Source organism: Pithys albifrons, chromosome 18 (assembly GCF_047495875.1).
Source record: "Pithys albifrons albifrons isolate INPA30051 chromosome 18, PitAlb_v1, whole genome shotgun sequence".
NCBI classification, from domain to species: Eukaryota; Metazoa; Chordata; class Aves; order Passeriformes; family Thamnophilidae; genus Pithys; species Pithys albifrons.
In genome coordinates this window covers 13,065,733-13,093,163 of record NC_092475.1, presented here as the reverse complement: position 1 = coordinate 13,093,163, position 27,431 = coordinate 13,065,733, and the positions used below count along the sequence as shown (strand labels likewise).

The window sequence follows — 27,431 nt, the reverse complement described above, 5'->3', positions numbered from 1 at the left end:
GCCCGCAGCGCAGCCAAAGTTGCCTGGCGGCGGAGCGGCTCGGCTGAGTCGGGATCTGCGGGGCGCGACCTACGCACCGCATCCATCCCTACTGCACCGCACCATATCCATCCCTACGGCATCGCGTCCATCCCTACGGCACCGCACCGCTCCCTCGGCAGCGTACCGTGCCCTACGGTACCACTTCGCACCGCACCGCATCCATCCCTTCGGTACCGCACCGCACCGCGCCCTAAGGTACCGCGCCGAGCCCATCCCTACGGTACCGCATCGCACCGCACCGCGCCCTACGGCAGCGCACCGTGCCCTACGGTGCCACTCAGCAGCGCATCGCACCGCATCCATCCCTACGGTACTGCATCGCGTCCTGCGGTACCGCACCGGTGCCCTCCCATAGCGTCCCGGTGCCCTCCGATACCGCACCGGTGCCCTCCGGTACCGCACTGCGCCGCGCCCCCGGAGCCCGCAGCGCCCGCGTCCGGCGGGGTCATGATGTCGTGTGCCGAGCTACTGGCCGTGTGCCTGCTCTCCGCCGAGCGCGGCCCCGCGCCCCGCCGCCAGCCGCTCCCCATCTTCCACGACGTGAGTACCGCGGGCGGGCCCGCCGAGCCTCCCCTCGGCCGTGCGTGTCAGGGTGATGCTCTCCCCGCCCTTCCCCGCAGGAACCGGCCCGAGGGATGCGCCGGGGGCTCCGCTGCTGCCGTGCCAGCCTGGAGCTGTGCGTCGAGGTGTGGGGTCGTGGTGGCTTTGCTGGTGGTGTGGTGTCCTGCTGCTGTGTGACGGGCCTCCGGCTGGCTGGAAACAGCCCACGCCGCATCCGGAGCTGGCTGTCGTGACTCCCGTAGCGGGAGCTGCGTGTGTGTGCCAGGAGGGTTCGGTGTAGCTGTTGGCAGCCGTGGGAGCCAACAGGCAGAGCGCTGCTGCTGCAGCCCCCGGGCGCAGCCCCCGTCCCTGCCCGCTCCGGGCGCGTCGGGAGTTGTGGAGGAGGATGCTCCGTACGGGTTGGAGGTCGGCCGGGCATCCCAGCAGCTGTGGATGGCTGAGGGGAGTTAAGATGCAGATAGGGGCTGTCTTCGTGTTCAGAGGTGCTGGCACAGTGCCTCCTGTCACACCGGGGCCCCTCCAGCCCCGTGATCGGGGTGCTCCTGTAAGAGGGAGCTGTGCACCCTGGGGCCAGGGCTGCATTCCTGGCTGACAGCCTGGGTCAGAGCCCACCTCTGCAGGACATCACAGGTGCTCAGCCCTCCTGCTCCTGGCTGTCTTCTGTGAGCTGGGTCGGGTGGACAGTGCCCAAATCTGCCCGGTGAGACGCCAGTCCTTGCCATTCCCATGTGTCCGACACCACTGCAGTCTAAGTCACCCTTTGGAGCCAAGGAGACGTGTGAGCAAAGGTGCTGCCCCTGCCCTGCCGCAGGACTGAGGAGGAGAAAGCCAGCGAGGGTTAAGGATGAGGGCTGGTGGTGCCCCAGCACCTGCACAGCCCAGGTTGGTGCCAGCTGTCATTACCCAGCTGTCACCCCCTGGCTGTCATCTCCATGTCCCAATCCGGGTTCACCCCCATGTCCCAGTTTGTCCCAGAGGAGGAGAACAGTAGGAAGGCGGCACTTTTGGAAGGTGAGTGCCATGCGTGGTCCAGTCCAAGACCTCCTGGCATCTCCAGCGAGCCTCTGGGAAGCACAGCTGCCTCTGCCACGGTGGTGCTTGCAGCCTCCGGCTGGGAGTCAGGGCCTCTCTACTGCCTGGGGGGATTTCGGGCTGCAAGGCTCTCCAGCCAGCATTATTAGCCGCGCTAATTACTTGGCTGAGGGAAGATGGGCTGGAGGGGGGTGGGTGATGACAGCTGTGTTCCAGCTCAGCTCCTCAGGGCACTCGCTGTCTCGCATCTATCCCTCAGGGTGTCATTAAGGCAATTAAAATGGGAAATGTTAACAACGCTAGCAGCTGCTTTCCGGGTTCTGACGGCTTCTCTTCCTCTTTCCCGTGGCTTCCTTTGCTCCCACCTCAGCTCCAGAGCTTGGCAGGGCGAGTTTAATATCTCCACTTTTGGCTCTGGGCAGTTGGCCGGTGTCCAGCTGCCCCTAAGGCTTGTCAGGGCGAGCATCCCACCGCAGCAGGACAGGAGCCCAGCCTGCCTTCCCGGCAGGACTGCCCACCACAGATCCCGGGTGGCAGTTGCTGCTGCCCCTGGGACCTGCCTGCAGATGGCCTGCCTTTGGGAGAGGTGAGGAGGAGGAGGAGGAGGAGGAGGAGGACTTCGTCCGAGACGCTTCGCTGCAGGCGCGGTACAAACTGCAGCGCTGCCATCGCAGTTGTTTCGCTGGGAAGCATCTCAAGGTCTGTCCCCCAGGCTGGTGCTCGGGGCTTCTCCCGGGATCAGGGAGGTTCAGGAATGATGCCGTTCAGCGGCAGTGCCTGGCTGCAGCCCGCGGTCCCTGAACCCGGTATCGCCAGGGTGGTTGTCCCCTCCGCAGCAGTGGCTGTGCCCCTGGCTGCCGGTCCAGCAGCCACTGTTGCTTCCAGCCCTGCAAGCAGGGAGAAGTCCTGTAATGTCCCTCCTTCCTGAGGTGTGTAGGGGGTCTGTCTCCCAAATAAATGCTGGTTCAGTGGTTCTTCCATCAGTCCCAGTGGCTGCTGCTGCAGGAATCGAGCAGGGCTGAGGCTGCTCAGATCCAAGCCCAGGAGCTGGGGGCTGAGGGAAACATCTTGGGCTCCAGGCAGTGTCCCTGTGCTTCTGAGGCTGCCAGTTCTCCCTGAGGCAAGAGAGAGATTTGCCTGTAGGGCCTCTCCAGCAGTTGACTCAGACCTGGTCCCATTCCCAGCCTGGCTTTGCGTCACTTTTCCCTGGCGTTGTCCCAGGGCTGCCGCCCGCACCAGGAGCAGCACTCACCTGCCATTGCTGAGCACGTGCGTGTGCTCAGGGAGGGGACAGGAGTCACCCTGTGGAGCATGGAAGTGGCTCTGCACTGTTTGTGCTTGGCTGGAGTTGGATCCGTCATGCACAGGATCCATGGGTGTTTTCCAACGTGAGCCGCGCTCACCAAGGCCCCTCTACAGCTGGGTCAGCCAAGGATGGGCTGGCTGGTGATAGTGAGGAGCCCAAGCATTCTTGGGGACCCTGGAGTAGATGTGGCCCTGCCTGGCAGGGCTCTCACAGCTCACTGCTTTGCCATATTTATTCTGAGCTCCAGGCAGCTGCTGTGTGTGCGCTGGCAGTGCTTGTGTAACACACCACAGCGGACACTGTGTGTGGGGGAAAAGCATCCACTCTGTTTTCTGAGGTTCCTGCTGAATCCAAGATGGGCTCATCATGGATTAGAGACCTTCTTAGCTCCATGAGATCTCCCCTGAAACTGTGTTGTCCTTCATAGTCTGCAGACAGACCCTCCTGAGCAAGGCCAAGAATGCTTGGCCTCACTGGAGTCTGCATTTGTTAAGTGCCTGGGTGACACTTGGCTGCCTCTGGGATGAGCTAACTGGCCTTGGTGACATCTGGAGCCCTGAGATGTCATTGCATGAGCCATGTGTCTCTCTGAAGACACAGAGCTTTTCCCTTGATGGAAAATATCATGCCCACAGCAGGGTGACACAGACATGTGGGACCCACTGGTGCTGCCCCTGCAGCTGGGGAGCCCTGGCATGTGTGACCCTGCAACTGGGAGACCCCACAAGGAACCCGTTAGCCTGGAGAAAAATTTGCTTTAAAATCCAGAGAAATCTCTTCTGTTTGGGAGCTGCCTGTTCCTGTTTCAGCTCCGAACTGCATCCAGTGAATCCTGTGGGGTGCTCAGGAAGCGCCTGCCCTGCTTTCCTGCAAGGAAAGGAAGGAATGGCTGGCTGGCTGGAATTCCAGAGGGATGATTACCTAATGCTGGTCAGCCCAAGGCAGCAGCAGCTCAGGTTGAGAGCAGCTCACTTTGTTCAGAAGAGCATCCTCCAAGGAGGTGTCCCTGCTCCTGGAGGAGGTGACCCTGACCCTGGTTTTGGTTGTAGGGAAGGACCAGGGAACTCCCTGCTGTGACCAGCATCAGGAAAACCTCTGCCCAGCTGCAAGCCAGCACTTAGGAGTGAGCTTTGGAGGTTTTCCTGGGCAGCTCTTCAGTTTTCCAGGGAGATTTCCGTGGCTGTCTCTGGGCTTGTGCCCTCAGAACACACAGCAGAGCTATTGGTGAGTGGTGCAGAAGAAGCAAAGGGGCAGTGTGGACAAGAATATAAAAGTCCTCTTTCTCCTTTTCCTACTCTTTTCCATTCCTGATCCTTCTTCAGACCTGCAGATTTCTTCATCACCCAGGGTGATATAAAGCAATGTTGCCACACACACAACTTTCAATTATCAGCTCCATTAGGGTGTGCTGGTCAAAACCTTGTACTGTTTGGTCTGGGAAGATGTTCCCAGGCTTGGGAAATGTTGCCTTTCCTTACCAGAGTCAGCCTCAGACCTTCCAATAATTACTGAGGAAACAGTTCCTGGCAGGGATGAGCAAGCCCAGCTTTCTCCGGCATCGTGGGCAGAAGCCTCGTGGTTGGGAACCTGCATTGAGACACCCTGAATTGGAGCAGCTCTCCAGCTGTGCTCTGTGTCAGAATTAGTTACAGATTAATTAATTCATTAACAATTAATTCCAGCATGTGTGCACATGGAGTTGTTGCAGGAAGGACTGTTGTGAGGAGTGGTTACAAAGCACAGGAAAGGCAGTTGGAATCATAGAATCATAGAATGGGTTGGGTTGGAAAAGACCTCAGAGATCATCGAGTCCAACCCTTGGTCCAACTCCAGTCCCTTTACCAGATCATGGCACTCAGTGCCACGGCCAAGCTCAGTTTAAAAATCTCCAGGGATGGGGAATCCACCCCCTCTCTGGGCAGCCCATTCCAATGCCTGAGCACTCTCTCTGCAAAGAATTTTTTTCTCATCTCCAACTTAAATTTCCCCTGGCAGAGCTTGAGCCCATCGTGCCCCCTTGTCCTATTGCTGAGTGCCTGGGAGAAGAGACCAACCCCCACCTGGCCAGAACTCCCCTTCAGGCAGTTCCAGACAGTGCTGAGGTCACCTCTGAGCCTCCTCTTCTCCAGGCTGAACACCCCCAGCTCCCTCAGCCTCTCCCCACAGCACTTGTGCTCCAGTCCCTTCTCCAGCCTCGTTGCTCTTCTCTGGCCCCACTCCAGCTCCTCAATATCCTTTGGTGTTGGTGATGCCCTGAGCGCTTCTGTATGGAGTGGTTTTAATGTTCTTTCATTTAAAGGGTCTGAAAAATTAAGCATTTGCCATCACAAGGGTGTAGCAAAGCCTGTTCTGCTTTGCCTCCCTGTGTGTTTTCTGAAAGATGCTCTCTGTGAGTGCTGGGCTCGCTTGGTCACCACAGCTGCGCCAAGGGCTCTGTGCATTAGAGGCAAGAAAATGGGTTTAATCATTGGCAAAGTGGAATTTCCCGGAGCAGCCACTGCAGTCCTGGCAGCAGGGGTTCTCCATGGCTCCCTGGGCTCCAGGAGGTGATTTTCCACGGTGCTGGGTGCTGTCTGGCTCAGCTGCCCTTCTCTCCCCACTGCCACACTAAGCCCTGTTGTGTTTTCTCTTGCAGATTTTCCGGCGAGCCGACAAGAATGGTGAGTGCTTTGTTCCTGCTGCTGCCTCCCCCTCCCTGCCTGGGTCTGGGTGAAGCAGCGTGGCTCGTTCCCACTGGGGGGGTTGGCTGAAAGTGTGAGGGAGGATAAGGGCAAGCAGTGCTCTGCCTGCAGGGAAAAAGCTTTTCTGCTTTGCCTCCAGCGAGGGACCTGGCCAGGAATGGGTGGGTGGGCTGCCCCCATTCACCATCCACGCACCCCAGGACAGAGCCCCTTCCAAGCCCTTCTCCTGCCTGTGTGCACATGATCTCTCCTCTGTGCTGCTGGCAGCCAGAAGGGATGGCAAAGCAGCCCAGGCCCAGGGGCCATCAGGCTTCTGCTCCATCCCTCGTGGGACTGATTCAATCTCTGTGCACAGTGCAGGGTTTTATAGGTGATCCTCTTTCTGGGTAGCCCTGGAGCCTGGGTAGTCCACTGCTACCCAGTTTTTAATCCAGCACCAATGAACCAAGAGATCCAAAGTCACAAGTCATTTCTCTGAGCTCTCTTGAGCTCTTCTCCTTTGTGGTAGCTTGGAGGCTCCAGGAACCACTTTTGTTGGAGATCAAAGTGCAGCCCAGGAGCTGAAATCCTCCACAGAGAGGAAGGGAAAAGCTTTTGAGTCAATGTAGAGATTTTGTTACCACAAAACCCTGTGCTTTGTGTAATGGACTCTTTCCTTGGACGGTCATCTGAGTGCACGATGTCCACTTGGACACACGACAGAGTGTCTGCCTGGACTTCTGAAGCCATTGCAGTGGGGCCTTTGGGAAGGTGCTGAAATTCCCACCTGAAATTCCAGCAGCAGTGGCCCTGCTTGCCAGGACTCCTGGGCTTTTGATGGGCTGGTGGGACGTGCTTTCAGTGAGCTATCAGCTCTAATTATGATGCACAACACGCCCAGCTGTCCCACGCTCCCGGCAGAGCGGCTGCGGGGAGGATCACCGGGGCCTGGGTGCTGCTTTCTGCAGATATATAATTATGCTCCCCTTTTATTGAAATGCAGATGATGGGAAGCTGTCATTTGAGGAGTTCAAGAATTATTTCGCTGATGGCATCCTGAGCTCGGAGGAGCTGTGGGAGTTGTTCAGTGGCATTGACAGGCGTCATTCAGAGTAAGTACCGTGGTGGCACGGAGGAGACGAAGGAGAATATAAAACTGCTTGACTGTAGATGGAGGACATCTGGGGGTGGGTGTGATAAATAGTCAGGGTGAGATAAACCCACCTCTTGAAGCACGCAGATGTTAAAACCCATTGAACACCAGCTCAGCTTCAGGGAAAAGAGGAGTCAGACATTTTGGGCACAGTCATCAGATTTGCTTTATTTCCACAGAGCCAGCAACCATTTAAGATGACGTTACTTTAGTCTGAAAAATGCAGAAATACCCAGCTCGTGGAGCAGGTTGTGTGTCTGCAGAAGCATGTGGTGGTGTGAGGACAAGGCACAGACTGTGCAAAGTCGCAGACTTTGCCAGTACTGACACTTTCACTTTCAGTACTGGCATTACTTTCACTTATGTAAGAGCTGCTTTCCACCACAAGTGGGCCTGGTGCACGTAACTGGGAATTTAGGCCAGTTACTTTAAAAAAAGAACCCCTCAAAGAACAGGAGAAACAGTTGTGTTTAGCCCTGGTCTGCTCTTGACTGGAGTCTGTTGGGCTCAGTGGAGTTTCTCATCCCAGTCCTCTGGATCCCAGTGTGGCCTCACTGGGATCCCTCTGCCTGGCTGGCTGCTGTGGGCGGGGGTGTTCTGGCACTGGGGCAAACTGGGTGTTGATGCATTCCATGTCTGGCCTCTGCTCAAACACTGGGATGTTGCTGGGGGAGAAGAGGCTACACTTTCTCCTGGTCTTGGGCAGCAGGACCACTTTCTCCTGGTCTTGGGCTTGTGACACTGCCCTGGCTCCCTGGGAAGCATCTCCTGCACCTCTGACACCCTTGGCCAGGGCAGTATCTCCATCAGGGAGAGAAAACTTGAAGCAGCCTGAGCTGCTCATACTGGTCCCAGGACTTTGCAGGGAGCCAGGGCAGTGGCACAGACGGCCCTTGTCACACTGTGATGTCACCAGCCACCAAATGCTACCAAGCCACTGACAGAGGATACCCAGCAGTCCCCACATCATCCACCCACTGGAGCAGAGGGGATGATGGACTCCTGATGGTGCTGGAGTGGTGGGTTTAGCTGATGCTCCCACTTTGGTGATGGGGCAGAGAGGTGGGCTGGTGTGGGCAGCTTTGGCACTGCTTTCTTTGAAGCCTGGCTGCCCTCTGCTGCCTGTCCTGCTGGCTGGACCTGTGGATGTGGGCAGCAGGAGGTGTCTCCTGAAAAATACCTGTCTCTTTGGGCTGTGATCCCAGGAAGTTAGTACTGAGCTGTTCCCTTTCCTCTGGGAATACTTTTCTCTTGCTCCACTCTGGGGTGACCTTGGAGTCAATACCTCTGGAAAACAGAAGGTGCAGCAGAGCTGGAAGTTTTAACAGAGCTCTTATCTGAACAGGGGAGATCTCCTGCCTTCCCACTGCTTTCAGACCAGGCTTATTCCATCAGTGTGGAGCAGCTGAGCAGGGCCATGGCTGCAGTGGTGCTTTGGAGAGCTCCTTCCCAGTGATGGTGTGGTAGCCATGACAACGTGGCAGTTGCAACATCGAGCTGGTGACATCTTTTAGCAGGGCATGAGCGTTGGGTCTTTGTTCTCTTCCTGCCATAAAGAGCAGGAGGGGCCCTCAGATAGAGCTGTTTCCAAATTCCTGCCTTCAGTGGCTTCAAGCCAATGTAGGAGACACCATTTTTGGGCTGTGCAGGGGGATTCACTCCTTTGTGCACCCTCTGGTGTCATGTGAGGGCTGTGCTGGTGTCCTGCTGTCCCCATGGTGGGGGGCTGGAAAGGCTCTTTCCTCTGAGCTTGCCTTGCCCTTGCAGGAACTTAATATTTTAGAGATCTGGCTGAAATTTGCTGCCAGATTCAGGAGTTATTACCTGAGGTGATAAAGTGTTACACAGCTGAAAATCAGCTACAAGCTCTACAAACGTATCTGGTGTGCTTGTTTTGTGTCCCACAGCTCTTGGGATGATGGGAAAGTTTCACCCTTCATCCAGGAGGTCGATTTGGTGCTGTGTTTGTCAGCTCTAGGCTGAAGTTGGGGTTGCTTGTCCATGTCAGCCTGACCTGAGGGGAAACAGTAGCAGAGACTTTTATATCCAGGCCCTTTCTGTGTCCAGCACTGCCCAGACATGCCCTGACCCTCACCCATCACTGTGAACCTGCAGCTGCTCTGGAGGTGAGAGGTTTCAGAGGTCTCCCACATTACTTGTTCTCCTCCCAGAGTGCCCATGGCACCACTTTCTCCTCTCCTCCACTTCCCACCCACCTGGTGGAGAGGTGGAACGCTGTGACCTGTGAATCAGACATCTCTGTTGGATTCACTTCAGATACTACATTTCCACATGAGGCTTTTTTTTTGTTCTGCATTTCTGGAAATGGTGCCATTTTGGCTTAAGATATCTCCTTGCTTGAATTCTGTGACACTCAGGGGTCTATGCTGAAACCAAATTCAGCTCTTGATGGCAGTTTGGTGCCACACCTGGGACCACAGTTTTGTTTAGCTTGTCAGGAAGCTCCACATCAGCTCTGGCACTGGCACAGGAAGATTCATCTTCCTGGAAAAGTGCATTTTCATCCACTGAAATGTCTGGGTGAGAAGGGACTAATGTTTTTGAAGGGCTGAGAGAGCTGCAGAAGCATCTGGAACGATGCTCTGTGTGGTTTGCTCTCTGAGCAGCCACATACCCATCTGCAGCCCAGCCAGGTGGGATAAAGCAGATCCCAGGGTCTCACCAGGACCACTCAGTGGAGAGGTGGTTACAAAGGGCTTTGGGCTGAAGCTTGTGGTGTTGCAGAGGTTGCATGTCTGGTGCTGTTTGCAGGGTGCAGTGAAACCTGTCTAGGGAAGTGTTGTGTGGATCTTGTGTGTCTTCCTGTCCTGCATCTGTTGGGGAAATTTGGAAAAATAAAGTCTGGAAAATCCTTCTTTGCATGAGAACATTCAGGAATTGGGTGCAGACAGCCCAGAGCCTCTGACCATGAGCCAGAAGTGATCCTGGTGGCACTTAAAACCTCCTGGTGGAAGTAACCTCAAGCCTGTGGTTCTGTGGAGGAAGGGGTTGAAATGGACTTCCCTCCCCTCTTCACTCAGAGACTCAGAGCCACAGCATCTGCCAGTCTCTGAGTGATGGAGAGTGACTGAGACACTCTGTACTACACTGAAAAGGTTTGGAAACCCGATCTGGGGTGGCAGAGGGGGTTCCCAACATGGTGAATGATAAAAATAACCAAAATCCTGTCTGTTTTTCTGCAGCTGATTGCTGTTTTCTTGCATAAATTCGAGGCACATTCTGACAAAATCCCAACAGCATAATGATGACAAGATCCTTCATCATCAGTTCAAGCTTAATTACAGTTAATCAGTGGTTTGAGCACAGTCAAAATACAGCTATGGGGGATGTGGAGAGTCTCAGGATGAGTGCTTTGGAAGCAGAGGATGGCTCTTCTCTTGGAGTGGGAGAGGGAATGGCAGGGAGGAGCAGGGAAAAGCCTGCTGGCCCATGCAGCTCTGCAATGTGGGTTTGATGTGCAGGGTCTGCCCAAGAACTCCTCCTGGTTTCTGGTGTGAATTCGCTGTGGTGGCATGAAAATGGCACCATCAGTCCTGGGATTTGCTTGCTGTGCTCTGTCCTGCCCCTGCTTGTGCCACGGGGGCTGCTGTGGGATGCAGAATGTGGGAAGGGATTCCCAAGCAGGGTTGCTGATGGAGCAGGGCTGAAACAGGAGGGGAAGGGAGCAGATCTTCCCCTGGGCAACTCTCAGAGGGCTGATTTCTACCACTGGTTCAGTGTTTAACTGTTCAGTGGTTTAGTGATTGGTTAGTTGATGATGATGATGATGATGTTGATGGAGTTCACACGTTTTTAAGCACCAAACTGACAAGATAAAAGGAATTATTAATAAGCCCTGGCCTCTCCTCAGAAGCCACAAGGTGGGTGTTGATTGCAGCTCTTTGTCACACCTCACTGGAGCTGAGAGGAGGACGGGGCAGGGGGTTGAGCTGGTGGCTCCTGCTCCTTGGTGAAACCAGTCCCAGCCCCAGGTCCTCACTGGGGACAGATGCAAATCTCTGGGTAACTGAGGTGTTTCACCGGGTATTTTGTTACCACATGGCCATGTCACAGAATCCCAGACTATTCTGAGTTGGAAGGGACCCACAAGGATCATCGAGTCCAACTCTTAAGTCAATGGCCCACACAGGGGATTGAACCCACGACCTTGGCATTATTACAACAAGTTTTATATATCCCCTCTTCAGTGATTTTTGCCCTTCTCTTGGGTGGGAACCAGTGACTGCAGTTACTGCTCTGGGGCACGGGTCTGACAAGCTGTGCCATGGGTGCTGCTGTGCCAAGGCTCCTGCAGCACTGCAGCAGCTCTGCAGCCTCCAGGCAGCTTTTGGGAATAAAAGGGGAAAAACTTAGAAGGAGCAAAACATTTTTCCAGCGTAAACTGGAGTTTCAAACCCTGGTCTCTCTGTGAGGGGTGCACAGAGCTGCTCAGAGATGGGGTCAGGAACTTTGGTGGAGTGCAGTTGGCAGAAGAAGGGGCTGTGTGTTTTTGCAGATTTATCTGTATCGTGTCTCAAGGGAAACAGTTTTTTTAATCCACTTTTTAGCTGCCTGCAGTGCCAGGTCAGTGCACAGAGCCCTGCCTGAATCAGCTCCTGTGTGTTTAAAATAGCTGAGCCAAATCACAGCCTCACACTGCCCCTCTCTGCTGCTACAGAGGCACCTGATTGCAGTTACCTGAGCACAGGGGTCTCAGTCCCACTGCCCCGCCTCTGCCAGGTGTCACACCAAAATATTTTCATGCTTTGAAGGATTGCTTGTTATTAAAGAACACTAAATGGAAGCCCAGAAGAAACAGAGAGACAGAAACCAGGCTTGGATGTCTGGAGGAAAAGCTATAGGAAGATTTGGTTGAATTAATTCCCCTGTTCTTCACCTGGCATTTTGGACACTTCACATGCTCTCCTCTAATTTGACCTCAGGGTGTTTTTGTCCCTTTGCCCCGTGAGCAGTGTCAGAGCAGGGACAGGATCATGTGGCCATGATTTCACATCCCCTGGTCAGCAGCTCTGCAGCTGTCCTTGTGCTTGGAGCCCCACAAACTCCAGGTATTACCATTTCCTCCATGTGTGAAAGCACTTAAACACTTAAAAACCACTTTAAAAACTCTCTCTCTTCCCCTTGCCCAATCAGAATTCAAAATGGTTGTAATCATTCAGGGGATTTTGGGGCAGCAGAATGCCTTGAGCAGAGGCTGATTTGAATAAATGATATCCTGGGGCTTGTCCCTGCGGGCTCTGGGTGATGGCAGGAATCATGAGCAGCTCTGTCTCCATGGCTTTGACCACCTGAGCAGATCTGACAGCATCATGCAAGCCCTTGGTTCTGCTTGACATCCCTTCCCACAAACCTGTGGCTGTTCCTGGATGTTTCCTCCTCCCTCTCCACCCCAGCAGCACCTTTATTGGAGGGATGTGCCCAAGCCCTGCAGAGATGCCAGTGTGGATTCTGCAGTGCTCTCTGTTCGTGAAGAGGGGTGAGGGTCTGCCCCTGCCTCCAGGTTTTTGGACCCAAATCTCTGCTTTAAAATCCTTCACAGCAGGAACAACCCCTCTCATGGGCTGTGAAGCCATCCAGCTCCACATCACCTGGGCAGGAAAGGGGAGGAGCAGCTGAGGAGTGCAGGTGGGAGGGGAAGGGTCTGGTACCACGAGGGAGGACCTGGGCTGAGCTCAAGGGAGACACAAGGAGAGAGCCCTGGTTTGGTGCTTCCTACTTTTGGGGGAAGAGATTGGGTTGAAGAAGCAGCTTCAGGACTCAGAAATGGGGCTGCCAGCCCAGGGGTGTGGGGCACATCCATCCCAACCTCATTCTACTTTCACAGGCACTTTCCCACCACACTGCAGCTCCAGGAGGTGTTGGAGCAGCTTTGCTTGCTCCTTCAGGCCCTGAATCAGAGGTGCTGCTCTGCAGCCCTGCCTGGGTGCTGCAGGGACCAGGCTTGGCTCCTGAGCTGCTGCCTCTGAACTTACACAGCTTCTTATTTACTAATGCAGCTTCTGAAAATGTATGGAATGAGCAATAAATCCACTGGGACTCAAGACAAGCCCCCAAGATCCTGCTCATCATAACTGTTTCTCCCAGACCAGCCCCATTATCTAACAAGAGCTTGTTTTTCTGTTCCTTGCAGTAACGTGGACACGGAGAAGTTGTGTGGTAAGTTGGGTGATGTTCCTGACCTGGAGGGCTCCCTCTCCTGAAGGTCTGTGGTGGGGTTTGTGTGTGTCTGACCTGGGCAGGACTGGGCAGTCAGGTGGCATTGACTGAATCCCAGCACTGAGAGCATCCATGCTTTTTCCAAGGGGATAGGGGAGGACTCTTCATTCCAGTCCAGGTGGGAGTGTGACTCTGGAGAGGGAGGTGAATGTCCCCCTGCAGCACTGAGCTCTGTGTGGGAAGCAGTGCAGGGGAGGCTGAGATGGAGGTGCTCAGGAACCTCACTATGGTCTTCTGTCCTGCTTCAGATTATTTCTCGGCGTACCTGGGGGAATACAGGAACGTGCTCTCTGCCCTGGAAACCCTCAATGCTGCAGTGCTGGCAGCCATGGACAAAACCAAGCTGGTAAGGATGGGACCCTGGGAGGGCAGCAGGGCAGGGAAGTGGGAAACAGAAGCTGTGCTGATCTTGGCTGCTTGCTTGGTGTTCACTTTGGGGTTGAGAGGCAGCAAAGGTGGTACCTCCCAAATCAAGGGGGTGCTTGGGTTTGTCTGTGTGTGTGGTGAGTGCTGCAGCTGCACAGCCTGGAGGAGGGGAAGACCAAGGAGAGGAAGGGTGAATCTAGTGCTTTTGTGTTCTGGAGACATCACCTCCCTCCTTGTGGGGTTCTGGTAGTGGCTGTTGAGCAGCTCCTAGCGGGGTCCAGCCTGAGGACACTTTCTGGGAGCATCGCTGGTAATCTGTGTTGAGTTCTGAGCCAAAACAAGGTGTGTGCCACAAAGCAGCATCCAGGGAAATGGGGTCTGCAGGGCTGATCCTGCTCTGGACAGACTCCCCGCAGCCAGGGCAGACTCCCCAGCAGCCAGGGCAGACTCCCCAGCAGCCAGGGCAGACTCCCCAGCAGCCAGGGCAGACTCCCCAGCAGCCAGGGCAGACTCCCCAGCAGCCAGGGCAGACTCCCCAGCAGCCAGGGCAGACTCCCCAGCAGCCAGGGCAGACTCCCCAGCAGCCAGGGCAGACTCCCCAGCAGCCAGGGCAGACTCCCCAGCAGCCAGGGCAGACTCCCCAGCAGCCAGGGCAGACTCCCCAGCAGCCAGGGCAGACTCCCCAGCAGCCAGGGCAGACTCCCCAGCAGCCAGGGCAGACTCCCCAGCAGCCAGGGCAGACTCCCCAGCAGCCAGGGCAGACTCCCCAGCAGCCAGGGCAGACTCCCCAGCAGCCAGGGCAGACTCCCCAGCAGCCAGGGCAGACTCCCCAGCAGCCAGGGCAGACTCCCCAGCAGCCAGGGCAGACTCCCCAGCAGCCAGGGCAGACTCCCCAGCAGCCAGGGCAGACTCCCCAACAGCCAGGGCAGACTCCCCAACAGCCAGGGCAGACTCCCCAACAGCCAGGGCAGACTCCCCAACAGCCAGGGCAGACTTCCGCAGCCAGGGCTGACTCCCCGCAGCCAGGGAAGAGCCCAACAGCCAGGGCAGACTCCCCGCAGCCAGGGCAGACTCCCCAACAGCCAGGGCAGACTCCCCAACAGCCAGGGCAGACTCCCCAACAGCCAGGGCTGACTCCCCAACAGCCAGGGCGGACTCCCCAGCAGCCAGGGCAGACTCCCCAACAGCCCGTGCTCAGCACAGCCCATGCAGCAACACGTGGCTGCTGGAGAGGGGCAGGAGCCGCTCACAGCAGTGCTGGGTGGGCACAGCGAGGGCATAGGGAGGGGGAGGCAGTGCTGCAATTCATTGCCTCCCAGCCTGCTGCAGAGTTCATCCCTGCAGGGAATGCTCTCCCTCTCCCTGCAGCTTGTGCTGATGGGAAGCAGATTGGAGTCTACTAATTAGGGCAGCTCTGAGCCCCCCACAGAGGGCTGTGCTGCCCAGGCTCAAGGCTAGAGACAGCTGGGAAAAAAAGTGGGTGGGAGGACCCTCCTCGGGCACCAGCAGCCCCCTTGGCACCTGAAATACATTAAATGGCTATCTCTGTGCTTGGAAGTGATGCTGTGTCACACCCACAGAAAGGCTGGCCCTTCTTTTCCCTTCAGTGCATTGGTTTGATGCTTGGCCCAAAGTGGATGAGGGGCATCATCCACATGGACACTGTCCATGGCCTAGTGATCTGCCACAGGGACAAAGGGGGGTCTGTCCCACAGTCATCACAGTGTTTGTGCCTCTGTAGTGTCAGGATTTCTCTTTGAGTTTTCCTCTGGCCAGATCCGGACTCGGCAGTGTCTCCCTGTACCTCAGAAATTTCATGCCAGGAGAGGGAATCACTTGAAAATGCATTTTCTCTGGTTCAGCTGCCCTGCCCCCTTCACAATTATTAAATGCAAAGTCCAGAGGGAGACAAGGAATCCTCTCCAGAGGGCTGTGCTTTATTCCATTTTTTCTGCTCTGCTTTTTGGTGTGTAGTGAATGTGTAAATTCCTGTATTCTCCAAAGGACAGCACAGGCACTGTCAGTGTCACAGTGTCAGCGTGATGCATTCATTCACTTCCTAGTTCCTGGTGCCACCAGTGTTCCCTGGAAAAGAGAAGCAGGTTTTCCCTGTAGGAACAGATTTTTGTGGACTTGCTTTTCCACCTGTTTGGATCTGCCTGGAGCTGGGGCAGCCCAGTGTTCACAGCTCTGCTCTCACCCTGCTGAGGTCTGTGCTGATCAGGTGCTCTGATCCCTCAGTGCCCTGATGCAGACACTGACCCTCCTGGGAATCATTCCCTGCACTCCCCTGGTCTGCTGGGCTCTCATCTGGGGAGAAGGAAGGAAGGGACAATGCCACCTGCCATGCCAGAGGCTGCCAGAGATGATAAATGCTGCATTCTTACCTGCTGTGACCTGAATAATTCCCAGATTTGGCTTTCCAGACTTGGACTCGAGCTTGAGTTTAATGGGATGAGTGGGTTTATTAGGTTGGATTTTAGCCAAAGCTCACACCTCTGTGAGCCAGGGGTGGGGACAGAGAGCAGGGACTTCCCACATTACACCTGTGCCTTGTTTCTGTTGATTCATTCCTGGAATGCCCCATGGCTGAGGTCTGGGAGCCCCACTTTGGCAGAGAGACCACCCTCATGGAAGAGCCAGATGAATCCTATCCCAGGGAGCTGCTGGTGCTGGAGCACTGAGGAAACTGGGAGAGACCTGCCTGCTCCACTAACCCTCACCACAGAGCTCTGCCTCCAGATCAGGGCTGTGGAGGCAGCAGATGTTCTTCCCTGGCTGTGTTTAAGACTCCTGAGCAGGCAGTGATGTCCAGGCTGGCTGGGAGAAGGGGAAGGGGTTCTCTGGCTTGTGCTGGTGTCACCAGCTGGGTCACAGCATCTCTTGGTTAGGCATTACCCACCCTGCTGCCATAGGATTTCTCACCCCTGCATCCTCCAGGTACTTACCCATGGCTGTAAACAGGCTCATGTAAATAAATCCCTACTTTCCAACCAGAAAAAGAGTCAGAGAGCCTGGGCTGCCTCATTGGCACAAAAAGCAGAGCCTTGGGGGATGTGCTGGTCTTGCCCAGGCTGTGCCAAGGCCATGAGCTACAGAAAGAGGGAAATCAGGAAACCAGAGCTTGGAGGGAGCATTCTGCAGCCCTGCATTGGGGAGCTGTGTTTGAAGCAGTGCTGCCTGAAGCCTTTTTGGTGTTGAGGGTTCCCACCTCTGCACGTGCCATCCCTGTGGGTCAGGGTGCCTGTCATGGATCAATGGCTTGTCTCCACAGCTGTCTCCTGGCTGGCAGCTCCTCCATCTGCTGCTGTGCCTCTTGTCAGCTACAGGATAAATGCTGGGAGAAAGCATGAGGAATGGGTTTGTCCTCACTGTGTGACTGCAGTTGCTGTAGGAGATGATGTGTGGGGGCAGCAGAGCTGCTCGTGGTCATTTTTATGTGTCTGCAGGTTGGCAGGAGGAAACCAAAATCATTAGGAGTTCCCATGTTTCCATCCTGCCTCACAGGGCTGGTGGAAACAAGGTAAAGAAAAGAGGGTTTTTCTCCCAGTTCTGTCATTCTCACTTATATTTGTAAAATATAACTTGATAGCTGTGCTGTAGTGTGCTAATTACACCTTATTTTGTGGCTGAACTTCATGTTTGCAATATAATAGCAGCAGAGTAGGAAGTGAACTGTGGAAATATCTTGGGAAACAGCCTGATATTTCTCCCAGGGGGCCTGTATGCTAAAATCTTTCCATTCTCCAGACACTGCAAACCAGCCCATAAATGCCTCTCCAAGCCAGCTGCTCTTATTTCTCCTTTGGCAGGAATGTGACCACCTATTCCACTTTGTCCTGAGCTTAACTATCATCATAAGAAACTAATAAAACCACTCAAAAGCAGAATTATAGCAGCTCTTGGCAACTCCAGGGTTTTCATGTGGGTAAACAGAGCTGAAATACCAGTCCATGATCAAAATTCCCTGTCTTGTGCTGCTGGGTTATTTCCTCTGTGCCTCCTGTCCACGGGGCTTTCCTGTGAGCAGAAATGCTGTGCCTGGTGAGCCAGAGCACATTTTTACTGAACCTCTGTTTGCAGAGGGTTTAACCCACATGGTGCAACTCCTCATGAGAGGGTTTTGCTTGTTGGCCCCAAAATGAGGAGTGCAAGGAGGGCTGGGCAGCTGCACTGAAGGAAAGCTGCATTTTTCAGTTGATTCCTTCACTTGGCATGAAATTTTTCCAGCTGCTACAGAAGGATGAAGCAGCATTTGGGGCTCTCTGGAGGGGTGGTTATTTCCAGCCTTCCCTGCAGCACATTCCCCTGGGCATGCTGTGTTTGATGAGGCAGGAGACAGGAGGCAGCTGCTCGTCCTGTGCAGGGCTGACATGTCCACGTGGGACCCTCTAGAGCTGAGTCCCCTCCAAGCACAGCGTGCCCTGGGCTGATAGTTGGGTTTTGAGGGTGGCACCCCAGGCTGGTCCCTGTGCCTGTGTGTTTGGGGTGTAAGGACTACACTGGGGGAGCTGTGGGGCCGAGGGCAGGCTCAGTGTGCCCCCCACAGCCATGATGTCAGCAGGAGGAGCTGCCTGCTCCTGCCATAAAACTCCCTCCATCCACATCATCCATGGAGGACGTGAGGCTTGGGTCATCTCAGGGTGAAAGCTGAGAGGATGGAGAATGTTGGGAGGCTGGCTTGGTGCTTCTTCCAGCACCTGGCCCTTGGAAGGGGAGTGATGCACTTGGGGAGAAGCATCCAGCCCCCATGCAAGGGGAAGTGTCCATATGCCAAGGCTGGGGAGGACACCTTGGAGGTGGGAACACACCTTGTTCACCCCATGGCTGTGGAGGCTGCTTGCTGGTGGAGGTGTCCCCTGTGCTGCCAGAGGGGTGACAGTGTTTGGATTTGGACAAACTCCTGGAGTGGAACAGACTGTGCCAGGCCATGTGGTGAGTGAATATTGTGCCCTCTGGGGACTCAGTGTTCCTTTTCACCTTCTTTCCCAGGTGTGTCCTGGGGAGATCAGAATGTTGGTTGTCCCTGTAAGGAGGGAATGCGTGGCAGAAGCTGGGCAAGCACAGAAACATGGTGATGGAAGGGATTTTGGCTCCTGCACTTTGTGGGAGTGAGGAGGGCACAGAGTGGACAGGAGTCCCCAGCCCTGTGCTCTCCATTTCTGGGGCCGTGGGGAAGGAAGTCTTGTGGCATCAGGTGGGATGCTTGGCTGGGGAGAGCCTGGAGATGCAGAGCTGGAGCTCAGCTTCCCATGGCTGCATCATGCTGGCTTTGCTGCCATCCTCTTCCTCTGACAGGAAAATGAGATTCATTTTCAAGCAGGGATGAACCCCCCCCCCACCTTAGCTGCACAGCCAGTGGGCACAGGGCTCTGCCCACTCTGCTGCTGGGGGGTGGCTGTGGGCATCCTTTGCCAACTCCAGCATGAGCCCAGGGCAGTGCTCAGGGGAGGAGTATCCTCTCCACTTCCTCCACTTGCCTTCCCATCCCAGCCAGCCACTTCTGTGCCCAGTTGGTTGCAGCTCCTGGACTGGGCTGGTGGCTTGAGTGTGGCACAGAGAAGAAAACCATGAGGGACTCAAGGCCCTTCCCACCCTCCCCCTCCTTTGGCACCAGCAATGGAAGGGTTACTTCCACATACTTCAGTGCAGAGCTTCTGGAATTCCAGATCCTCAGTGTGCTGGAGAGAATCACAGCAGGAATCGGAAATATTTGACCCGAGTAATGTGGTGGCATTGCTGGACATTATTTTGGACATGGTTCATGGAGCTCAGGGGGGTGAAGGCAGCCTGGCTCTGGGTCTGTGCCACAGCCTTGGGGCCACATGAGGACACCACAGAGAAGGCGGAGGGGATGTTGGTCTGTCTCCTTGCCTTGTCAAAAAAAGGGGTTGACCTCTCCTGGTGGATGCTTCTGTGAAGCACCCAGCCCTCCTCCATCACGTGGAGACTCTTTCCTGCACCTCCCACTGCAGTCCTGTCTGTGTCCCTGGAGGAGCTGGAATGGGTCTGGGCATGGGGAAAGGAGGCTGCTGTGACAGCTGGGCTGTGCTCCCCAGCTGCTCCCCCCTGCAACTTCTGATCCTTTTCTAATCATCTGCTGAGCTGAGTCAGTTCACTGAAGCAGCAGCAAAGCCAGGTGAGGAAATGCCTGTTCAGGGAGCTGAATCGGCTCCCTGAAGCACCAAATGACCTTTATACCAAAATTACAAGGAGTGAGTTCAGTTCCCTGGTTTTCAGCTCATCCCCGTACCCAGCCTTGAGCTGCTTCAGTACCAGGATATGAATTCACCTCCTGTAGTAAAGTGGCTGCAGTGCAGGTGCTGTGTGGACCTTCCCATCCTTTTTCCTCAGCTCCTTCCTCCCATCCCTGTGTCTCCCCAGAGACCTGGGGGGTCCTGCTGTACTGCCAGCTGGAGCAGCCCCTTCCCTGTGCCAGCAGCTGCATTTCCACCGGGAAAGGACAGCTTTGCTGCCGTGTCTGGGCATGGAAATAACCCAGTGTGTCAATGAGAAGCAGTTTGTTCCTTTTGGAGCACTTTAATTGACTTTGCAGCCCTGTGGCAGCGCAGGGGCTGCCCTTGGTCGCGGCTGCTGCAGCCCTGCCTGGGGCAAGGCGGTGTTTTGGAGTCCCTTCTCCTGCAGTTTGGCAGTGGGATGGCTGCCACCTGTCTACTGGAATTTCGTGTGCACATACTCAGCTCCGTGCTCCTGGTACTCGCCCTTTGTCATCCACGCGCTCTGGAAGGACGTGAGCGACGCTGCCATGGAGCCCCCCACCCAGGCTGCTGTGCCCCTCTCTGGGCTCGCCAGGACCTCAATCTGGACGCCTGTGCCTTGAGAAAGCAGGTTCAGTCCTAAGCACATCCTCTCTGGAAAGCCAGGAAACAGGGAGGAGCCACCTGAGAGCACGATGTTACCCAGCACATCCCTCCTGGCGTGGCTGGGCACCGCCTGGAGGCTCTGCCAGGCCAGCTGGTGCAGCCCAGGGCAGCTGTGCTGGAGCAGCTTCGGCTGGAAGAGCGGCTCGGGACAGCAGAACCGCTCCTTGCCCAGGGTTATCCAGTGCCCATCTGGCATCCGAAATCTGGCTGGATGATGGGAACCCTGATCATGGAGGTCTCTTTCGTAGTCCAAGGAGACGTAGCAGCATTGCTTTTTCAGCTGGCTCAGCGTCTTCTTGGTCAGCGCCTGCAGCGCCGAGGGCTCGTTGGGGCTCTCCAGCAGCAGCCGGTGCAGGTGGGTGGAGAGGAGCTCCCCGGCCACGCCGAGCCGGTGGGTGCATTTCCGCAGGGTCTGGCCCAGGCACACGGAGGTGACATGGGACACTCCTGCCCCAGCCTCCACGGCCAGCCCGGTGACTCTGCCGTGGGCGCAGAGGGACAGGAACCCGGTGTTGGCCAGGTGCAGGGCAGGCACCGCCAAGCTCTCGAAAAGCACCTCCGCTGCCTTTTCCCTGTTGGTGGCGGGACAGGACGGGGACTCAGCCAGCAGCACCGGGTGTTCCTCTGGGAGAACTTTCAGGCTGCAGGAGAAGAGGTGGCTCCACAGGCTTTTCATGCCGTCCCAGTCCTCAACGATGCCGTACTTGAGCGGGCGGGACGTGGGTGCTGCGGCAAATCCTCCTGTGCTTCCCGAGGCGCTGGGACGCCGCTGGGTGTCCCGCGTGGAGCCTGCACTGCAGGGAGGCACCTGCACAGTCCTGAGCACAAACTGGGGCCGCGTGTGCCCCGCAAAGCCAGCCCGTGTGAAGCTGCTGCCGCTGTCTATGATGACTGCAGGCTTCAGCATGGCTGGCGCTCCAGAGGGATGCCAGGGAGGGAGGAAGAGCCTGCAGTGGGACAAGAGGGGTCTCGTGAAGCCAAACCAGACACAGGTACCCGCTCTGGAAGGGAGAGTGGCTCATCCCAACTGGAGGACAGCAGTGTCTGAGTATGTGTTGCTGCCTTTCCTTCTGTCTCCTCGCTCCCTGTCTCCCTGAGCATTCCTCCCTGAGTCTCTCCCTGGGTACCTGGAGATTTTCTAACAGTGCAAGGACAGAACTGCAGGTGGTTTTAAGGAAGCAAGTGAAAACTGGACGGGAAAGTCGAGTGGTTGAACCGAATCCAGGACTGCACCCAAAGGAGCGTGGCCAGTAGGTCAAAGGAGGTGATTCTCCCCTGGTGCTCACTCTGCATGTCTGATCCAGAAGGAGTGTGGTGAGGAATGGGCACAGAGGCCCATATTCCTCCTGGACACACCTCCAGGACCACAGGGCAGGTGGGCTGGGGCTCACAAGGGCTGTCACTTCACTCCTACTGGACTAGTGACACAGGGATGGGCTGTGGGGTGGTTCTGAATGAAACCACGTCAGAAATTCATCACAGAACCTCTTGTGGAAGCAGAGAGGCTTGGCCTGACAGTGGTGGGGGATCCCTGGAAGGGGCTTCCTGCCCCTGGGAGGCCACTGTAGGGTCCCAGCCTTGTCCCTGGTGCGAGCAGAGCTGTGTGTGAACAGGGGGGCACATGGGATGTTCTGCCAGCCCTGGAACCCTCCCCGGAGCTGGGGGCAGTGCCTTTACCTCGTGGTTTGTGTCCATCTGCTCTCCTCCAGGGCTCCCAGAGCTGAGAGTGCTGGGGCCAAGGCTGAGAGTGCTGGGGCTGTGGGTGCTGGGGCTGCAGTGCAGATGGAACCATGCCTGTGTTCCCTGTTGTGATCTCACAGGCAGGTGCCCAGAAGGTTCTTCTGCCCTATAGCATCACTTCCTGAAATAACTAAAAATTTGATTGAAATCCACCCTTTTGGGTTTATTTAAGGGCCAACCCCTTCCAGGTGTGGCTCTGCTCCCTCCACACAGAGTCAGAGGTGTCTGACAGATCCTTTCCTCTTCCTCACAGAGGTATGAGACCTCCTCGAAGATGGAGCAGTTCCTGACCAGATTCCTGCTGCGGGAAACCATGCACCAGCTGCAGTCCCTGCAGACGTCCCTGGAGTGTGCTGTGGACACCGTGGAGGAGCAGGCGGGACGGGAGAGGTACCGGGGTGGGACGGGCTGGTCCTTCCCCTCTCCCCAGCGCTGCTCCCGGGGCTGCCACACGGTCCAGGGTCTCCCTGGGAGGGACATCCCCGAGCAGGATCTGCCCTTTCCAAGCCTGCTGTGAAGCTGATCCCTCTGGGAATTACTTCAGCCACCCGTTTTGCATTTTATTCTTCCAGAAAAGAAATAAAGAAATCTGAGACTTCAGTTGGCCTGAGGTCAGGAAGACGGTGTGGGCGCAGAGGACAGAAGAATATCTGTCTATCTCCAACAGACCCCTATTCTGGGATGCTGACAACAGGTACCTGCAGCTTGGTGTCCCTGGGGTTGGGCTGTGCCCTGCTGGAGCCTGGAGTGGGTGTGGGAGCAGCACAGGATCATTAAGATTAGAAAAGATCTCTAAGATCACAGAGTCCAACCATTACCCTGGCACTACCAAGGCCACCATTAAACCATGTCCCCAAGTGCCACATCTGTAGCACCACTGATCAGCAAGGGTGGGTGGAGCCTGGAGCATCTCACCAAGATGCCAACTTCTGGGAGGTGTTATTATATGCCTTGGGCAGTAGGAAAGTTTCAGTAGAAAACAAATCAGTTTTTTGTTTAAATCAGAGGTTTAGAAACTTCTGTGGTTTTTGGGGTCTTGAGCAAGCTTTTGCAATGACAAATTTGAGGGTTTTTTGGTGACATCTCAGTCCCCTTTGCCATGCAGGTGTTTGTGTCGAGGACAACAGCCAGTGGATGGCTCAGATCAACAGGCTGCAGCAGCTCATTGAGAAGCTGGAGTGCAAGGTGTGTGGTCAAGGAGAGCTGCTGGGGGCTGCCCCACACCTTGGCACAGCCAGGTCGGTGCTGGGCCCCTTCCCCATGCCAGCACCCCCAGTATGTGGTCCTGGCTTCATCACAGAGCTGCAGCCACTCACCAGAGCCAGACTTGCAGCCTCCAGAGCCCCCCTTCTCCTCTCAGCTCTGCTGACCCTCCCCTGGCTTCCCCATGGTCCTGCTGACCTGACACAAGTCAGTCAGGACCCAGCAGCTCCACAGATTGTGCAGGTCATGTGCCTGTCCTCCCCCAAGCACCCAAGGAACATGCCCAGTGTGGTACCTGCCTGTCCCCTGGGCTGGGCTGGGGGTTCCAGGGTTTGCCCTGTGCCAGTAACGCTGATTTCCCCCACTGAATGCAGAGCCCGCGGCTGGAGCCGCTGAAGGAGGAGTCGATGTGCAAAGGACAAGATGCTGTAAGTGCCTGTCCTGCTGCTGGTTGTTTGCAGGTAACCCTGGGTGTGCACAGATCCCCCTCACACAGCCCCTGTGCCCTGAAACTGGGTGAGCTCTGCCTCTGGGCTCATGAGGAACCTGCAGCCTGCTGATGGAGCAGGCTGGGATTCAGGGCTATCAGCTGGATGTGGGATCATCCACAGAACAAATGCAGCTGCCTCAGGTCCCTGAAAGCCCCACGCAGTGCACACTGCCAGCCCAGAAGAAGGCAATGCTCTGCTTGTGAGCACCCAAATCCCCCAGGAGCACCTGTAGACTGTGCAGAGCCCAGGTGGAGGGTCCCTTTCTGCTGGGGAAGGACATGGGGAACTGCATCAGCCCCAAAACAGCCCCACCACTGGGGAATGGGGCACCTCAGTGTAAAGGCCTTGGATGGTCCTCAATGTAAAGGCAACCTGCCCAGGTGGGAAGAAGCCACTTGATGTCACCATTGTCCCCAGCACTGTGGTGCCAGTCCCGCTGTGGTGCCAGTCCTGCTGTGGTGCTGTGCTTGCTTGGCACCACCTTGTCCCACAGCAGGGTGGGAGCAGGGAGGGCAGGAGAGGGCAGGTCTGTACCTGATGCCCTTCTGTCCCTTGGCAGCACATCCTGGTGGCCAAGAGGCAGATCTCGGTGGCCACGAGCAGCATCGAGGAGTTCCGGCAGGCGTTCCGGTCCTACACCGAGGGCACGGCTGAGCAGAGCAGCTGCCTGCAGTAAGTGGGCTGGGCTGTGGGGTGGGTCATGGGGTGGCGCCCCCAGAAATGGGGACTTTAATGCAGCACCTTTGGGGGGGCAGAAGGGGTTTTGTGGAGTGTTTTGTGTGCTGGTCAGTGCAGGTGTGGGCTTGGTGTGCAGGGGTGGAAACTTGAAGGGACAGTGAGTGTCAGAGCAGCAGCACAAGTCCCTGCCTGCAGTGCCATCCCATGTCCTGCTGCAGGTATTCCCAGTAAGAACCAGTGCCTGGGAAGGAGGGGGTGGGTTTTGTGCTAGCAGGAACGGCTGTGGCATGTGCATGTAAGTGAGTGCAAGAACTCCTCCAGCACTGAAGGACTTGAGAGCAATGGAAAGGTCAAGGGCAGAGCTCATGCAGAGCATTGATTTATGGAGAAAGTGCGTGGGAAGCAACCACGAGCACCTGAAGCTGCCCCAGCACCACTCCAGAGCTTGGAGCAGAGCTGGGGCTGGAGCCTGGGTCTGCCTGCAGGCACATGTCACTGCCAGCCTGGCCCTGAGGTGGCACAGCTGCTCCCTGGGTGGCACTTCCCTTCTCCCACAGGAAATTTCAAGCCGCTTTCAGTGGGGAATGTTTGTGCTGTTCCCATTTAAAGTATCGTTTTTCAGCTCTTCAGTTCCAACAGCATAAAAGCACATTTTCAGTCCCAAACAAAAGGAAGATGCTCGTTGTGACACATGTGACAGGGAGAATGGGAGTATTTTTCTTTGGAATTGATGGGCTTTTTTGTCATAAGAGCTATTTGTGGAGACAACCGGGTGGCATTGCATGGGCAGGCTCTCCACGTGAGTGGAAAGCTGGAGTCAAACCGGGGGAGACTCCACAGTCCTGGTTCACACCAGGGAATTGCAAAGCCTGTTGTGGCCCCTGTGCAGGGGGATGCAGCCTCAGAGCTGCTGGGTGAGTTGCTTTGCTGTCCCCCCGGGGCTTGGCCCCCTCTGACAGCCCGTGGCAGCAGCTGGAGGAAAGGCTCATCCTCAGCTGGAATTGCTGCTGCTGCAGCCGAGTGCAGCTGGTTCCCCCAGCCCTGCACTCCAAGACTTGTGCTCTGTCCCCCCTGTTGGTGCTGCCCCCACATCTTCCCATGGGCTGTTCCTGTGGCCGGAGGGAGTGTGGGAACAATGGCATCACTCTGGGGACAGTGAGCTGTGGGTTCAGGGTGTGAGCTCAGCTCCTGCACTTGTGTCTCAGTTTCTCTCCATGTGAAGGACGAGAGATGACACACCTGCTCCAAAGGGCTGGAAGGATGAGCTGTGCCACTTCTGGGGATATGCAGAAGTAATAAACCACTGAAAAATAACAAAATAGAAATAATAAAATGCTAATTCATGAGCAGCAGCAAAGACCAGTTTGAAGATTGTGTAGTTCCTCTGCTGCCTGGACACAGGAGCAGGATTTGGGTTTGGAATCCCCTGGAGCTGTGTCCTCCAGCAACCACAAACTGGATGCATCCAAACTGTGCTTTGTAAGCCTTGTGGGGAGGGTGATGTGCCCGGGCAGGTGGGGCACATGTGGCTGTGCTGTGCCAGCACCGTGCCAGCGCTGTGCCAGCCTGCCCAGCCCCAGCTCAGGATCACTCCTGTCCCCACAGTGTCTCTGCCTGCAAGCTGACAGACGAGGCCTGCTTCATCCTGTACGAGTTCTGGCAGGACGTGACTTCGTGGAGAAGGTGGGAGCTGTGTGTGAGCGGGGCTGGACACTGGGGGGCTCAAAGGGGTTTCCTCTTGAGGCTCCCCACTGCTCCCCCAGCCTGGCCTGCTGCTGGCACTGCTCACAGCATTTCTCATGTGCACCCCATTTGCAGCATAAGAGGGTTTGTGGTGCAGGAGCAGCCCTGTCCCTGTGCCTGGACAGGCATCTTGGCCCCAGCCGCTCTCCCACACCCGAGGCTGCACCCCCTGCAGCCCCCTGACCCTGCACCTTGTTTTGCAGCCATTTGCAGTCCAGTTGCAGCAAGACTTTCCAGCAGTCCATCCTCAGCCTGCTGGAGTCCCCGGAGCTGCTGACCACCATGCTCTTCCCAGGTGAGCGGGTCGCACAGTCCCACGCTGTGCTCCAGGTGTGCTGCAGAGGGCAGGAGCAGTGCAGGAACAGGCACCACGACTCCCTCCCGAGCAGGAAATTGGTTTGGGGTGACCTAAATCGGATTTTTCAAGCCAGAGTGAAACCCCTTGTCCCCAGCAGGTTGGATTGTGTGAGCTGGCAGTGCTGCAGGGTCTGCCCCCAGCCCAGAGATGCTCTTCAGCAGGGACACTTCCCGGGTAGCAGATAAGCTGGGCCCTGTCTCAAACACACCTGGTGCCTTGTTTTGTTTTTCATTGGGGCACTGAACCTGCTCTGCAAAGTGCTGGTGCTCCTGGACCAGTCCCACTGGCTGCATCCAGGAGTACAGCCCAGTGCTGGGGCAGAGGAGAGGCCAGCACAGGGCCAGTGTATGTTCCTGTGGTACCAATAGAAATGTGACCAGGTGGGGGGAACTGGGGACCAAATTATGCCCCAGTTTGCTTTCAGGGATCACTTTCAGGTCCTGTGTAAAATAACATAAAACACGTTCATTTGGACTGAACCCCTCACTGCCAGTGCTGCTCCTGACCTTCCAGTCCCACTGACCACATTCCCAGTGCTCTCCTGCAGAAGCTGCCACAGCTCAAGGGGGATCACCCATGTCCAGGCTATCCCTGCTGTCCAGGCTGCACTCTGGGAAGGGGGTGGTGATTTAGAGCCAAGTGCCAAGTACCTGCAGAGCCAGATCCCCCATCCCTGCCACTCCACATCCCTCTCCAGTTTAACACTGCCCTCACATCCCTGCCCCCTTTCCCTCTCTCCCCAGCTTCCTGGTGGATCATGAACAACAACTGACCCGGGGCAGACACCTCCAGGATGCCGTCAGCATGTGGAAGGACGCAGAGCCCTTGGCACAGCCTTCGCCTTCCCTCGCGTTCCTTACCTCCCTGTCCCTCAGCCCCTCCTGCTGCCTGGCAGGAGCTGCCTGCCCTCGGCCCTGCCAGTGTTTTACCCCTTTGCTTCTTTCATGTTAATTTACTTATTTATTTCCCACCCCCAA

The 27,431-nt window shown here is 56.1% G+C and overlaps 2 protein-coding genes across 2 annotated transcripts; one reads left to right on the top strand and one right to left on the bottom strand.

Moving 5' to 3' along the window:
- Window positions 1-31: 31 nt before the first annotated feature.
- On the top strand, window positions 32-27,431 carry NECAB3 (N-terminal EF-hand calcium binding protein 3). The gene is made up of 13 exons (XM_071572629.1): window positions 32-582; window positions 5,577-5,601; window positions 6,605-6,713; window positions 12,906-12,931; window positions 13,240-13,337; window positions 22,235-22,371; window positions 22,554-22,675; window positions 23,087-23,166; window positions 23,559-23,612; window positions 24,235-24,347; window positions 25,959-26,036; window positions 26,300-26,391; window positions 27,198-27,431. The coding sequence occupies exons 1-13, from the start codon at window positions 490-492 to the stop codon at window positions 27,224-27,226; spliced, it is 1,056 nt and encodes a 351-aa protein (XP_071428730.1). The 5' UTR covers window positions 32-489; the 3' UTR covers window positions 27,227-27,431.
- Window positions 20,030-21,148, bottom strand: ACTL10 (actin like 10). The gene has a single exon (XM_071573086.1). The coding sequence runs from the start codon at window positions 21,146-21,148 to the stop codon at window positions 20,030-20,032; it is 1,119 nt and encodes a 372-aa protein (XP_071429187.1).